This window comes from Bos indicus x Bos taurus, chromosome 13 (assembly GCF_003369695.1).
Source record: "Bos indicus x Bos taurus breed Angus x Brahman F1 hybrid chromosome 13, Bos_hybrid_MaternalHap_v2.0, whole genome shotgun sequence".
Taxonomy (NCBI): domain Eukaryota; kingdom Metazoa; phylum Chordata; class Mammalia; order Artiodactyla; family Bovidae; genus Bos; species Bos indicus x Bos taurus.
In genome coordinates, this window is record NC_040088.1 from 63,289,687 (window position 1) to 63,305,995 (window position 16,309).

The 16,309-nt window shown below is 36.9% G+C and overlaps 2 protein-coding genes across 2 annotated transcripts in view; both read left to right on the forward strand.

Annotated features, from left to right (window-relative positions):
- LOC113902735 (coiled-coil domain-containing protein 7-like) overlaps positions 1 to 16,309 on the forward strand; it is a 169,077-nt gene that overhangs the window by 120,148 nt on the left and 32,620 nt on the right. The window contains exons 18-20 of the mRNA XM_027558129.1: positions 2,983 to 3,066; positions 6,625 to 6,696; positions 12,604 to 12,687. Coding sequence (XP_027413930.1) covers positions 2,983 to 3,066; positions 6,625 to 6,696; positions 12,604 to 12,687 — 240 coding nt within the window. The remainder of the gene's footprint in view (positions 1 to 2,982; positions 3,067 to 6,624; positions 6,697 to 12,603; positions 12,688 to 16,309) is intronic.
- LOC113903612 (prothymosin alpha) lies at positions 11,293 to 12,492 on the forward strand. The gene has a single exon (XM_027560007.1). The coding sequence runs from the start codon at positions 11,475 to 11,477 to the stop codon at positions 11,805 to 11,807; it is 333 nt and encodes a 110-aa protein (XP_027415808.1). The 5' UTR covers positions 11,293 to 11,474; the 3' UTR covers positions 11,808 to 12,492.

Consider the following 16,309-nt stretch of genomic DNA (forward strand, 5'->3'; position numbering starts at 1 on the left):
AAATCAAAAACCACAGAGGAGACCAGAAAAGGAAAATAAAAGAAATTTTAGCCCGTGACACCTGCTGATCTCCTCTCCAGATGAACATAAAACATCATAATAAAAACCTAAATACTTCAGTTATTTTACCTGATACATCATGTCTAGCTTTAAAACAGTATATGGCATGCTAAAAGAGCAAAACGTAAGCTGGACACAAAGCAATCATCAAGACCAGATGCAGATATAGCAGAAATTTTGGAATTATCAAACTGGGAATTTAAATTAACTGTGACTAATATAATAAAGGCCTTTGCAGAAATGTAGACTATATGAAAGAATATATAGGTAATTATGCATAGAGTAAATCTCTAAGAAAAAATCAAAATAAATGCTAGAAATCAAAAGCACTGTAACAGAAATTAAGAATGTATCTAAATGACTAATAAACATTTGAAAATGGTACAGTCTTATTAGTTATCTAGAAAATTGGAGTTAAATTCATGAGGGTTTTATGACATAGATCATTGAGTTTAAGTCAAAGAATGACAGAATCAAATCATGATAATATTGTAGAGCAACTTGTTCTACAACATGATAATATTGTAGAACTTTCAGAAACTGCTGGTAGAAGTATAAATTAGTATACACACTCTGGAAAACTGGCATTTCTACTCTGTTGGGAACTCCAATAAGATTTATGGCTGACTTTTCATCAGAAACTATGGAGAACAAAATGCAATAGGATGACCAAAATGCAAAAAAAAATATGATCAACCCCAAATTTTATATCCAGCCAAATTACCTCTCAAAAAATAAAAGTGAAGTAAAGAGATTTTAAAACATAAAAAACTGTGAAAATTCATTGCTAGAAGATTCACTTTATCAAAAGTACAAAAGAAAGTTCTTCAGGCTGAAAGCAAGTGATCTCAGACAGTAATCTGAACCCCATAAAAAAGAGACTGGGTTAAAGTAATTCTGTAATTATAAAAGATAGTATTAAAACCTATACACAAATAATAATCATAATTTTAACAAAGCAATGACTATATAGGTTACGGGTTATTATATATAACAATGGTGCAAAAATATAGTGGAGGGAATAATGCTATATAAGGGTAGCATTTCTATACCTCACTGTAATTACTAGAATTTACTTAGCATAATTCTGATGTAGATTCTTTTTTTATTGTGAAAAAATTGATCTATAACATTGTGTGTTTAACATTTATGGTATGTTGATACATTTGTACATTGCAATATGATGACCACCCCAGTGTTAGCTAACACTTCCATCATGTCATATAATTATCATTTTTTGGTAAGAACACTGTCTAGTCTCTTCTAAAATTAATTGTGGTGATGGTCATATAACTCTGAATATATTTTTTAAAACATTGAAATGAACACTTTAAACGGGCAAATTGTATGTTATATATTTTTTAAAACGAACTCAATGAATGTCAAAAAGAATAGAATTAAAAAAGGATTTGAAAGTGGGAGGATATGATAAAAGAAAACTCTGACTTTTCTAGGTTACACATTTCTCTAGCATATGTCTTTTAATTGATAGTACTTAACCTAATCTTCCCTCTAATGCTATCCTCATTGCCTCTTAGTTATCTAAGGAATCTTTGCTTCCTTAATGCAAATGAGCAAGTCCTTGTTACGTATACCATTTGGAGAGAGAAACAGAGAAACTAAAATGTATCTGCTAATACTCCCCAGTTTCATTTTGCTATACATCTTATTACTTTCACAAAATGTTAATTGTTCTGCCTAACCAGACACACTGTTTTGTCATTTTGGCAATGGTGCTGCAGCAGGTAACCACCTCTACACAAATAGCACAACCTTTTTAATACTTACCGGCTCATACATTTCTCCAAAGAGAGACTTCCATCTGGGCATCTTAGTTATAACAGGTTTCTAACTTCAGGTACACACTCAGCTAGAAACTAATTAGCTACAGTATTTTAAATCCAGTAGTTGATCATTCCTAATTATTCCTTTCAATATAAACTCTCCTTTAATAATGTTAACATATTTTTCTCATAATTGGACCTAATTACAGTTTAAATCGGACATGACTGAGCGACTTCACTTTCACTTTTCACTTTCATGCATTGGAGAAGGAAATGGCAACCCACTCCAGTGTTCTTGCCTGGAGAATCCCAGGGACGGGGGAGCCTGGTGGGCTGCTGTCTATGGGGTCACACAGAGTCGGACACAACTGAAGTGACTTAGCAGCAGCAGCAGTTTAAATCAAGCAAAAATTTCAAATGGCATAAAACTCAAATGAAAGAGACCCAGTCTCAATCCAGGTACTTCTCCAAGTTTAACCATTTCTTCCTCCAGACTACCAGGTCTACATGCTAAAGGGACCTAGGAGAGCACGTTTTTTCAGTCTACAACATATTCTGATATTCTTTTACATCACTGATGCCTACTTTGTTTACACTTAAGTAACATAAAAGGGGCATTAAAATATTCCTGGAAAGTCCAAGAATTTCTGCCCCATGGTAAATTTCCATGGAGACCCTAGTTTGCAACATAGCCTGAGGAAAAAAATGTTGTGTTCCACATCACTGGTATATATCCCTATAGTATGATTTTGATTTTAATTTAAACTTAACAGTTGATTATTATCATAACCTCTCCAGGATATTTTAATTTAGTTTAAGAGATAGCACTGTATGAAAAAAGCACTGGTTAAAGGCATAAGGTTGTGCATCAGGTTTTTCATTATCTGGATACACAGTCTTGGTCAAATTGTTAATGTCTCTAAGTCTCAATATATGGAGACTTAATGATTGCTAACAGCCATTCTAATTCTAAGGTTTAATGATTCTGCAACCAAGATATTCCATTATAATGCATATTTACTAATAACTAGGCTATTTAAGATAGTACCACACATGAACACACATACAGACAGACAAAGAGAAATACTCATATGTTAGGGTTACTTTACAAAGTGTTTTGTTATGTTTATTTCTATAGAAATTGATCTAGAACACTTGAAAGATACTCTTGGAAGACATATACGGATAGTGGAAAATAAGACCCTAGCAAAGGCTCCCCTTGGTAAGTCTAATCTTTCCAAGTCTGATCTATATGGTTTCTTTACCTTTTTTGGAGTTTGAGTATGAATTTTTAATGATAAGAGTACTTGCATATTGTTATTATGTAGGTAAAATCTTCATGAATATCCTCATAATTAGTTGTACTATGGTATTTACTAGAAATCTAAAAGTTAGCTAGATATGATTTTTAGAAAGGATCCATTTAAAAATTAAACCATAAACTGAAATGCTATAATGAACTTGGAATATACTTGATACATCCTGGCTTCCCTGGTAGCTCAAACAGTAAAGCATCTGCCTGCAATGCAGGAGACCTGGGTTCAATCCCTGGGTTGGGAAGATCCCCTGGAGAAGAAAATGGCAACCCACTCCAGTATTCCTGCCCGGAAGATTCCATGGATGGTGGAGCCTGGTAGGCTACAGTCAATGGGATTGCAAAGACTCAGACACAACTGAGCCACTTCACTTCACGTGTATTTAATTCTATTCTAATCTCTCTTTCTAGTTTAGAAAAGGAGAAAGTCTTCTTGATGAATGTGATAATAACAAGGTGAATTTAACACAGAGTTAATTCATTGGTTACCATTTCTCTCTATTTGATGGAACTATCAGGCATATTAGCCTTCTCATCTGTGATAGGGTCATCAGTTGTGTTATGTGGTTCAGAGATTATGCTACAGCCTTTACTCCTGTAAAAGTGATAGACACACTGCCCTTTAATTTTGGGGGAAGAACTGATATTGAAGCTGAAACTCCAATACTTTGGCCACCTGATGCGAAGAACTGACTCATTGGAAAAGACCCTGATGCTGGGAAAGATTGAAGGCAGGAGGAGAACGGGACGACAGAGAATGAGATGGTTGGATGGCATCACCGACTCAATGGACATGAGTTTGAGCAAGCTCCAGTAGTTGGTGATGGACAGGGAGACCTAGCGTGCTGCAGTCCATGGGATCACAAATAGCTGGACACAACTGAGTGGCTGAATGAACTGACTGATAACATCAAAAGAGATAGACCATATAACAGAGACGTAAAAAAGACACCACTGCTAAAACCACTATATCCAAGAATTTTTCTCTTGAGGAGCAGTAGTTGTGCCTTGAAACTGCAAAGGAATACTTCAGTAAAATGTTTCAGCCAGATAGCTAAGAATATAAGCAAGAAAATAATAATAACATGCCTTGAAAAAGGAAGTCAGTATTCAGAGATGCTATATTGCATATCCAAAATACTCAGTTTTCACCATAAAATTATGGGTCATGCAAAAAAAAAAAAAACAGTAAAATGTGACATATAACAAGGAAAAATGAATACAATAAAAACTGCTTATGAGGATCCAAGCTATTGCACTTAAATAACAAAACTAAAAAGAAGTTATTGTATATATATTTTCAAAGAACTAAATGTAAACATTATTAAGAAGAGAAGGAAGATCTCATGATAGTTCTTTATCAAATAAGGAATATATACAAAGAGAAATATATCATTTTGAAAAGGAACACATAAAAATCAGAGTTGAAAGTATAACTGAAATTTTAAAAAATCAGTAGAGATGTTCAGTATTTTTACACTATCAGAAGAAAGAATGAGAAAATTTCAAGTATGGAAATACAGCATGAACAGCAGAGGGATTAAAGAGCAGAAAATGGCATTTTAAATAATCACCAAAAAAATATTATAGTTAAAATAATAAGCGGTATACATACATGCTTTGTCTTCTCTTGGTAGAGCACACAATTATGTAAATAATTTAAAAGCAATTTTAAATAAATGAATTTATTTTTACATGCTTCATATATAAAATTGGGAAAAGATAGTAAGAATTATGTTATAAAGAGAACTATATATGTAGAATATGAAAAAAATTTCTAAATCTTCCTGGAATTTCATCTGTTTAGTATAAATCTAAAGTAGACTATAAAATTGACTGTGATTGTTACACAGCTCTATGAATATACAAATAAGCATAGAATTAACATTTAAAATGGATCATGTTACATTAAAAAAAAATAGTTCAACAAACTCCAAGCAGAGTAGGATTTAAAAAAAAAAAAAACTTAAAAGCAGTGGGAGAATATTGTGAAGGAAGAAAATTGTGGCTCTTAATAGATTAGGTTTCTCTACTCTATATCATTTATTGCCTCCCTGCTTACCTAAGAATCCTTTGCTTTCTCAAATCAAGTGAATCAGTTCTTCTAATTTTATCTTTGGAGAAAGACCAGAGAAGAGAGCTAAAGTATGTCTGCTAATGTTCTCCAGTTCTATGTTGCTATAGTACACATTACTTTCACAAATGCTGTAACTTAATTACTAAAATTTATTCTGCCCAATCCAGCATGTCTTCAGTTTTAGTAATGATGTCCCATGGTCTTCATCTCTGTTTAGATTGCAGTGGTGATAAATTTGTGCTGCCTCAGTAATAGTGCACACTTTAAATATTCATGGGCTCAGCCAGTTCTCCAAAGCAAGACTTATAATGTATAAGTTCTGGATGTAACAAGTTCAAGCTTCACTTCCATGCTATATTAGAACCAAATTTTGCCCACCCAAGACTTTACCTAACAGGTGACCGAGAGTCACCAATTCTGATTATTCCTCTTGCAATATAAAATTCTTTTAAATAATTTTTTTCTGATACTGAACATAGATCATCATTTCTGAATCCAGCAAAAAGTAAAAACCATGTAAAGACTCAAATGGAAATGGATGCAGTACCAATGCTCGAATTCCTGCAATGTCCCATTTCCTCCTCCTCGGGAGAAGGTCTATGTGCTAAGAGAACCTGGGAGAGTATTTTATCTCTGTCCACAAATTACTTGTTTTTCTTTCCCATTACTGATGCTTACTTGACTTAGCTATATAACCTTTTAAAAAAGAATTAAAATATTCCTGGACAAGCCAAAGAATTTCTGCCTCACAGTAACTTCCTGTGACTATGATGCCTATCATTTGCAACTTGACCCTGGGGAAAAATGTTATCTTCTACATCACCAGGTATATCCTTACCATGTGAATGTGTTCTTAATGTGCACACTATTTATTAAGATAAACTCTCTAGGATGACTTTTGTTTGCAAAAAGTTTGTATTTTACGGAAAAAGCTCTGGTTAAAGAACTATGAAGTATCAGTTTATGGATCAGCTTTGTTGTTACCTAGATAATGTGGCCTTGGTCAAATCATTATTTCTCTGTGTGTTAGTCACTTGGTTGTGTCTGATTGTTTGCAACCCCATGGACTGTAGCCCAGTAGGCTTCTCCATCCATGGAATTCTCCAGGCAAGAATACTGGAATGGGTTGCCATTCCCTTCTCCAGGGTATCTTCTCAACCCAGGGATCAAACCTGGATCTCCTGCATTGCAGGAAGAAACCCTCAGTATAATGAGGCTTATGTGATTGCTTACAGCCCTTCCAATTCTAAGGTCCTGTGATACTAGAATCCAGACATTTCATTTTAAGTCTGTTCTATAATATTAAAACATAATTAAAGGAGTACTACACAGAGAGAGAAACACATTTTAATATATACCTTACAAAAATGTTTTGAAACTGTTTATAGAGACTCATACAGAGCGCTATGCAGAAGCTACTAAAAGAAATATTCTAAAGGGCGAAATCAAGAGTCATCTTGGTAAGAACAAGAGTATTTCAAGTCTATTTCTGCTTTATTTATCTTCTCTGGAATTTAAATTTGTATCTAAATGAGTATAGTGCCTATATGCTATTATTACAGGCTGAAATGTTTTCATCTGCTAGCTGCTAAGTCGCTTCAATCGTGAACAACTCTGTGGGACCCCATAGACAGCAGCCCACCAGGCTCCGCCATTCCTGGGATTCTCCAGGCAACAACACTGAAGTGGGTTGCCATTTCCTTCTCCAGCGCATGAAAGGGAAAAGTGAAAGTGAAGTCGCTCAGTCATGTGCGACTCTTAGCGACCCCATGGACTGCAGCCCACCAGGCTCCTCTGTCCATGGGATTTTCCAGGCAAGGGTACTGGAGTGGGGTGCCATTGCCTTCCCTCCTGTTATTAGTGGAATTCCAGCAGTTACTAACAGTAGAAAATTAGCTACATAGTATAAGTTTTAGAACTCATTCACTTAAAACTTATCCTTAGAAATTCAATGCTATGGTAAGTTTGGAATATGCTTGACAGAAGCATTTGAAATGTTATTACTATTCACTTTCTTTTTCAGGCTAGAAAGATAGCTGCTTTGTATTTGCATAAGCAGAAAAGCTAGTTTTATCAATGGAATTAAAATGGAGATTTCATTGCTTACTAATTCCCTCTAATTAATTAAAATACTGGCACAGTTTCAGTAACTCTGGTGAAATAGAGATCTTTAGTCTTGTTGTGTAGCTCATAGTTTATACTGCTGCCCCTTGTCTTGGTGTAATGGTATTTGACACACTGCTCTTTGATCTTTGGTGTGATATTAAGGGAGGCAGAGAGCTTGACAGAAAAGTAAAGGAAAGAGATACTCACAAGGAAAAGCAGCTGTCATCAAAGGTAACTCTTTGCCCAAGTCTGTGCTCCCAGAGGAGCAACATTAGAAGCTTCATGCTGCAGAGAAGGAGACTTCTCAACAACAGAATATATGCTTCCCTGGTAGCTCAGATGGTAAAGAATCTGCCTGCAATGCATAAAACCCAGGTTTGATCCCTGGGTTGGAAAGATCCCCTGGAGAAGGGAATGGCTACCCACAAGTATTCTTGTCTAGGAAATCCTATGGACACAGGAGCCCGGTGGGCTAAAGTCCTTGGGGTGACAAAGAGTCAGACATGCCTGAGTGACTAACACTTTCACACTTTTACATATTCCAGCCAAGTCACTAAACAAATAATGAGGAAAACAGCAACAACAAGCCTCCAAAGAGGAGGGGAACTCAGTATCTAGATTTCTTATATTATCTAGAATGCCCAGTATTTATCCCCCAAAATTTGAGACAGGCAAAGAAACAAAGTGTGAATCAGGTACTAGGAACTTCAGGAAAAGTAGGTGTAAAAAATAAATTAAGCAGTGAGAAAGTATTGTGAAGGAGGAAAATTGTGATTCATACTAGGTTACAGATTCCTCTAGCACATACCCTTTTTTCCCTCATCCTTAATTCTGCTATTAGATGCTCTTCTTAATGCTTCCTTGCTTATATAGGCATCAACTGTACTTGTCATTCTTAACCTATACCAGGTGGAGAAAAACCAGAGAGCCTCAGTTATATCTCCTCTGTAGGACCTTTAACACTTTCTCCTGCTCTCAGCCATTACAACAAAGTATTAATAGTAAGATCCCCCTATGGTTTCAGGTTCAGGATAGGTTTCCAACTTTCAGTATGTGTTCTTTGGAACCACCTTCCATTCACAAATCATTGGACACATTATTTGACCCAAGTCACCAGTCCTACTTTCACTTTCTCAATATGAATTTTTGTTTAATAACTTTCATGCAGTTTCCTCTCCTTTGACCTAGTTTGTAGTTACTAAATCCTGCCAAATCTTCAAATCACACAAAAACTCAAAGGGAGTGGGATGCAGTCCCGGTGCTGGTACTGCTGCAGATTTACCCACTTCCCCCTCCCCAGCGGAAAGGTATACATTGTAAGACAACCTGATAGGCAGTTTTTCTTAGACCACAGAGTGTCTTGTTATTCTTCTGCATCATTAATGTCTACTGGACTTACATAACCTTAAAAATGGCATAAAGCACTCTTAAGAGAGTCAGAGAATTTCTGCCTGGTAGTAACTTTCTGTGACCATGGTTTGTAACTTGACCAGTGGGCAGGGGGAAAATGCCATGTTCCACTCATAGGTATATTCTTAAAGGATGAGTGTCCTCTTATTGTAAACTTGGCAGTTATATCATTAACATGAACTCCCCAAGATGATTAAGGTTTGTGTGAGACATGGCATCATGTAGAAAAAGCACTGGTTAAGGAATTATGGGGCCTCAGCTTATAGTCAATTTTGTATTTTCTTGGTATGTGTTCTCAGTCAAATCTCAAAACATCTCTAAGTTTCATGAGGCTTATATGATTGCTAAGAGCCCTTCAAATTCTAATGTTTTATGACCATGCAGTGCAGGCATATAATTTCTCTTCTGTGATAACAAATACTAATTAACTTAGTACTACACATAGATACAATGATAGACATACATGTGTGTTAGTGGTTACCTTAAAAAGTGTTTTGAAATTTGTTTTATATCTATAGAGACTGATATAGAATGCATGACAGATACAGTTAGAAGAGAAAAAGTAATTGGTCAAAGACACAAAGAATCACATTGATAAGAACAACAGTTTTTCAAGTAATACTTATGGTTTATGTCTTTTCTGGGATTTAATTAACTATGAACCATTAATGACAACAGTGACTATATTTTGTTATTAACAGGGAAAAATGCTTATGAATTCCCTCTAATAATTAAACTCTAGTATTTACTATCAGTGGAAAATTAGCTGAATGTTACTAGTTTTTAAGTATTTGTAAAGTAATCCATAGGCTTCCCTCATAGCTCAGTTGGTAAAGAATCTGCCTGCAGTGCAGGAGACCTGGGTTTGATTCCTGGGTTGGGAAGATCCCCTGGAGAAGGAAATAGCACCCCACTCCAGTATGCTTACCTGGAGAATCCCATGGACAGAGGAGCCTGGCAGGCTACTGTCCATGGGGTCACAAGAGTCGGACATGACTTAGTGACTAAACCACCACCAAAGTAACCCATATAATCCTATGCTCTAATGACTTTAGAATATGCTTGGTTTCAGTGTTTCCAACTGCCCTTCTATTCATTTTCATTGCTAGCTTAACATGGAAAAAGCAAAAAAAGCCAGTTGATGAGATAAGGAATATAACAGTTACTTCATTGGTTACCAATTTCCTCTACATAATTAAGTTGGCATGTAAATTCATATCTCTACTAAGTGGAGTTCTCTAGCAGAGTTTACAATTCAACAACACTGCTTTAGTCTTGGAGTAACAGAGTTAGATACATTTCTCTTTGGTTTAGGAAATCCTATGGTCATGAACTTTCTGCAGAACTGATGCTGAAAACTAGACTTGCAACGGAGAAGGCAATGGCACCCCACTCCAGTACTCTTGCCTGGCAAATCACATTGAGGGAGGAGCCTGGTAGGCTGCAGTCCATGGGGTCGCTAAGAGTCGGACACGACTGAGTGACTTCACTTTGACTTTTCACTTTCATGCATTGGAGAAGGAAATGGCAACCCATTCCAGTGTTGTTGCCTGGAGAATCCCAGGGACGGGGGAGCCTGGTGGGCTGCCGTCTATGGGGTCGCACAGAGTCGGACATGACTGAAGCGACTTAGCAGCAGCAGCAGCAGCAGCAGGGAATAAAAATATTAAGAGCAAGCAGAGACAAACCTTCTAGGGAATATCACTATAAAAGAAACAAAATTTATTTGCTTTTGATTCCTTTATTTTATTACACTCTCACTTTTATTTCCAAAAAAAAGTAATGTTAAAAATGAATCAAATAAAACTTATTTACTCCAACAACTTTTAAGTGGGGAAAAGCTGGTGGTGTAAAAGTGAAATTGTTTGAACCAAGCAGTTAAATTTGTTTTGTGTTTTACTTCAGAGTATTTTGGGTTATGTTCTTTCAATTAATTTTTGCTTCAGTGTTGCTTATTAATAGAGATCCTTGTCAGTTTTGAATAATTAACTTAGATACAGCAAAAAGTGCTTTCTTTTATATCCATTCATTTAAAAATGCCCTGCTATTTAATAACAAAATTGTTAGTTATTTCATACTTATTAATGGTAAATTTATAACTAAATGCTCTAAATGAAATTTGAAAGTCAGAAACTAAGAGGAAAGAAGTTGAATGTACTGCCAAATGTAAAAATGAAAAAGTGTTATATCCCACCTCACCGGGTACATCCCTGCCATATGAATGTTTTGTAATATACACAAGAAGATTATATTTATTAAGTAAAAGTGAAAAATGAAGTCTCTAGGGTGACTTAAATTTGTGAAAGACTTTATATTTTATGGAAAAGTTCCCAGTTAAGGAACTATGAGGCATCAGTCTATGGATCAATTTTGTTTGTTGTTACTAGATATATGGCCTTGGTGAAATCACTAAACATTTCTGAGCCTCAATATAATGAGGTTTATAAGACTTCCAATTCTAAAGGTATTACGTGTGCAGTCCAGGCATTTCATTATAATTCTTCTCCTATCATAAAAATATCTAATAAGAATACACACACACACTGGCTGCTCTGAAAAGCCATCTTTGCATTGTTCCCGTCTCCGGCTTCCCTGATCGCCGCAGCCACCTCCGCCGCGCGCCATCTCCGCCGCCGCGGGCTCCGGCAGCTTTACCGCCAGAGTCCTCGAACTCCCGCTTTTCTTCTCAGTCCGTTGCATCGGATCACCGGAGTGCCCCATCATGTCAGACGCGGCCGTGGACACCAGCTCCGAGATCACCACCAAGGACTTAAAGGAGAAGAAGGAAGTTGTGGAGGAGGCGGAGAATGGGAGAGAGGCACCTGCAAATGGGAATGCTAATGAGGAAAATGGGGAGCAGGAGGCAGACAATGAGGTAGACGAAGAAGAGGAGGAAGGTGGGGAGGAAGAGGAGGAGGAGGAGGAAGGTGACGGTGAGGAAGAGGACGGAGATGAAGATGAGGAGGCCGAGGCAGCTACGGGCAAACGGGCAGCTGAAGATGACGAGGATGACGATGTGGATACCAAGAAGCAGAAGACTGATGAAGATGACTAGACAGCAAAAAAGGAAAAGTTAAACTTAAAAAAAAAAGGCCACCGTGACCTATTCACCCTCCACTTCCCGTCTCAGAATCTATAAACGTGGTCACCTTCGAGTAGAGAGTCCCGCCCGCCCGCCCCTGGCGGGCAGCGCCACCCACAGACGACAGCGCTCTCCACCACCCAACCAAAACCACAACGTGAATTTGCAACAGGGGAGGAAAAAAGAACCAAAACTTCTAAGGCCCTGCTTTTTTTCTTAAAGTACTTTAAAAAGGAAAATTTGTTTGTATTTTTTATTTACATTTTATATTTTTGTACATATTGTTAGGGGTCAGCCATTTTTAATGATCTCGGATGACCAAACCAGCCTTCCGAGCGTTCTCTGTCCTACTCTGACTTTACTTGTGGTGTGACCATGTTCATTATAATCTCAAAGGAGAAAAAAAACCTTGTAAAAAAAGCAAAAACAACAACAACAAAAAAAATCTTATTCCGAGCATTCCAGTAACTTTTTTTGTGTATGTACTTAGCTGTACTATAAGTAGTTGGTTTGTATGAGATGGTTAAAAAGGCCAAAGATAAAAGGTTTCTTTTTTTTCCTTTTTTTGTCTATGAAGTTGCTGTTTATTTTTTTGGCCTGTTTGATGTATGTGTGAAACAATGTTGTCCAACAATAAACCGGAATTTTATTTTGCTGAGTTGTTCTAAAAAAAAAAGAATACACACATATTCCACACACACAAACACACAAACATACACATGTTAATGTTTAGCTTACAAATGTATCTTGAAACTGTTTATTTCTGTAGCATCTGATGCAGAGCTATTCCCAGATATTATTGGTAAACATTTCTTGAAGAGTGAATTCAAGACACAACCCAAGAACCATCTTGGTAAGAACAATATTTTGAGTCTGTTTCCTGTTGTTTTTATTAATAGTTTCTCTGAAGTTTATTTAACTTTGCATCTTTAGTGACTACAGCACCTATATGCTATTATTATAGGATTAAAAAATGTCATCAATTCCCTCCTATAATTACTAGAATTCTAGCAATTACTGTCAGTGGGAAATTAGCTGCATATTGTTAATTTTAGAATTTATTTGATTCAAAAGTGATCCATAAAAAATTCAGTGATACAGTGAAGTAAGCCAAACAGAGAAAGACAAATACCATATGATTTCACTCATAGGTGGAATTTTTAAAAGTTAACCATATGTTACTTTAATAATAAGAAACAATACTGTCAATAGAACATTAACTATGTGTAAATCTTAATAGTGAAAGCATGTATTTTACTGAAATAAAGTTTTAAAAAATAACAACAACAAAAAGAAATAATAAGTTGTCTCACTTGGGAAACAGAAAACAAACTTGAAACAAAAATAGTGCTCTGAAGTTCTAAACACTCAAGCAATTAGAGTGGCCCTGATGGCCAAGGTATAAACTGTATTTACATTACTATGTAAATACTGTAGTCTGAAGAGCAAGACTCTTGGGTGGCATCCTCTTTTGTTCCATCGTCTTTCTCCTCCTGTGCAGCTTTCCATAAACAACCATATTTTTTCATTTTTTTCTCCTTCTTTGTGAAACCAAATACATGTTTCCAATGTACTTTATGGGTACCACATGAATAAGTTCATGTCAAAAAAACAGAAGGAAATGGGTTAAAGTTTAAAAAAAGAATTCCGTGCTTTAAAAGACAATATGAAAGAGTATTTCCTGTTCTTCTATTAATTGACTTAAAAGACAGTTGTATAGAGCAGTATAAAAAATATGGAAAAGTTATATATGCTGTTCTTGTTCAGTCACTAAGTCATGTCCAAGTCTTTGCAACCACATGAGGTGTAGCATGCCAGGCTTCCCTGAACTTCACCATCTCCTGGAGTTTGCTCAAACTCACTGAGTTTCCACACTGAGTCAGTGATGGAATCAAACCATCTCATCTTCCGTTGCCCTCTTCTCCTCCTGCCTTCAGTCTTTCCCAGCATCAGGGTCTTTTCCAGTGAGTCTGCTCTTAGCATCAAGTGGCCAAAGTATTGGAGCTTCAGCTTCAGTGTCAGTCCTTCCAATGAGTATTCAGGACAGATTTCCTTTAGGATTGACTGGTTTGATCTCCTTGCTGTCCAAGGGACTCTCAAGAGTCTTCTCCAGCACCACAGTTTGAAAGCATCAATTCTTCAGTGCTCAGCCTTCTTTATGGTCCAACTCTCACGTCCATACATGACTACTGGAAAAAACACAGCTTTGACTATACAGACCTTTGACAGCAAAATGATACCTCTGCTTTTTAATACACTGTCAAAGTTTGTCATAGCTTTTATTGCAAGGAGCAAGTGTCTTTTAATTTCATGGCTGCAGTCACTATCTGCAGTGATTTTGAAGCCCAAGAAAATAAAATCTGTCATTGTTTCCATCTTTTCCCCATTTATTTGCCATGAAATGATAGGACCAGATGTCATGATCTTAGTTTTTGAATGTTGAGTTTTAAGCCAGCTTTTTCACCCTCCTCTTTCACTTTCATCAAGAGGCTCTTTAGTTCTTCTTCACTTTCTACCATAAGGGTGGTGTCATGTGCATATCTGAGGTTGTTGATATTTCTCCCAGCAGTCTTGATTCCAGCTTGTGATTCTTCCAGCCTGACATTTTGAATGATGTCCTCTGCATATAAGTTAAATAAATGGGGTGACAACATACAGCCTTTACACACCCCTTTCCCAACTTTGAACCAGTCTGTTGTTCCATGTCCAGTTCTAACTATTGCTTCTTAACCTGCATACAGGTTTCTCAGGAGACAGGTAAGATGGTCTGGTACTCCCACCTCTTTAAGAATTTTCCAGTTTGTTCTGATCCATATAGTCAAAGGCTTTAGCATAGTCAAGGAAACAGAAATAAATGGTTTTCTGGAATTGTCTTGCTTTTTCTATGATCTAGGATGGCGATTTGATCTCTGATTCCTCTGCCTTTTTAAAATCCAGCTTGTACATCTGAAAGTTCTTGGTTTACATACTGTTGAAGCCTAACTTGAAGGATTTTGAGCATTATCTTACCAGCATGTAAAACAAGTGCAGTTGTAAGGTAGTTTGAACATTCTTTGGCATTGCCTTTCCTTGGAATTGGAATGAAAACTGACCTTTTCCAGTCCTGTGGCCACTGCTGAGTTTTCCAAATTTGCTGGCATACTGAGTGCAGCACTTTAATGACATCATTTTAAGATTTTTAATAGCTCAGCCGAAATTCCATCACTTCGTATAGCTTCATATAGCTTTCATATAGTAATTTCTTTGAAATTCCATCACTTCATGTAGCTTTCTTTGTAGTAAAGTAAGGCCCACTTGACTTCACACTCTAGGTTGTCTGGCTCTAGCTGAGTGACCACACCATCATGGTTATCTGGGTCATTCAAACCTTTTTTTGTAGAATATCTGTGTATTCTTGCCACCTCTTTTTAATCTCTTCTATTTCTTAGGTCCTTACTATTTCTGTCCTTTATTGTGCCCATCTTTGAATGACATGTTCCCTGGGCATCTCTAATTTTCTTGAAGAGATCTCTAGTCTTTCCCATTCTATTGTTTTCCTGTTTCTTGGCATTGTTTACTTAAGACTTTCTTATCTCTCCTTGCTGTTCTTTGGAACTCTGCATTCAGTTGGGTATATCTCTCCCTTTCTCCTTTGCTTTTGCTTCTCTTCTTTTCTCAGCTATTTGTAAGACGATCTCCTCAGACAACCATTTTGCCTTGTTAAATTTCTTTTCCTTTGAGAAATTTCAAAGACTTTTCTAGTGCAAACCTTTTAATTCCTAGCGCTTAAACTCAATCTTCCCTCAAATGCTATTCTTTTTTTAAATTGGAGGATAATTGCTTTGCAATGTTTTGTTGGTTTCTCCTGTATAGCACTGTGAATCAGCCATAAGTATACATATATCCCCTCCCTGTTGAGCCTCCCTCCCCTTCATCCCCATCCCACCCCTCTAGGTTGTCATAGAGTACCAATCTGAGTCCCTTTTTAGACAGCAGTTATCCCCTAGCTATCTATTTTGCACACAGTAGTGTGGTGTATTTCAGTGCTGCTCTGTCAGTTTGCCCCACCCTCTCCTTCCCCAACTACGTCCGCAAGTCTGTTCTCTATGTCTGCATCTCTATGCCTGCCCTGGAAACAGGTTCATCAGTACCATTTTTCTAGATTCCATATATATGTGGTAATATACCATATCAAATCCTGAAGGAAATCAACCCTGAATACTCACTGGAAGGACTGATGCTGAAGTTCCAATTCTCTGGCCACCTGATGTGAAGAGCCAACTCATTGAAAAAGATCCTGATGCTGGGAAAGATTGAAAGCAAAATAAGAGGGCAGCAGAGGATGAGATGGTTGGATAGCATTACTGACTCAGTGGACATGAACTTGGGCAAACTCTGGGAGACAGTGAGGGATAGGGAGGCCTGACATGGTGCAGTCCATGGGGTCACAAAGAGTCAGACATGACTTAATGACTGAACAACAATGAGATCAAATG

What these genes read in the sequence shown, in the direction of transcription:
- LOC113903612 (XM_027560007.1), top strand. Translation starts at nt 11,475, where the DNA reads ATGTCAGACGCGGCCGTGGACACCAGCTCCGAGATCACCACCAAGGAC.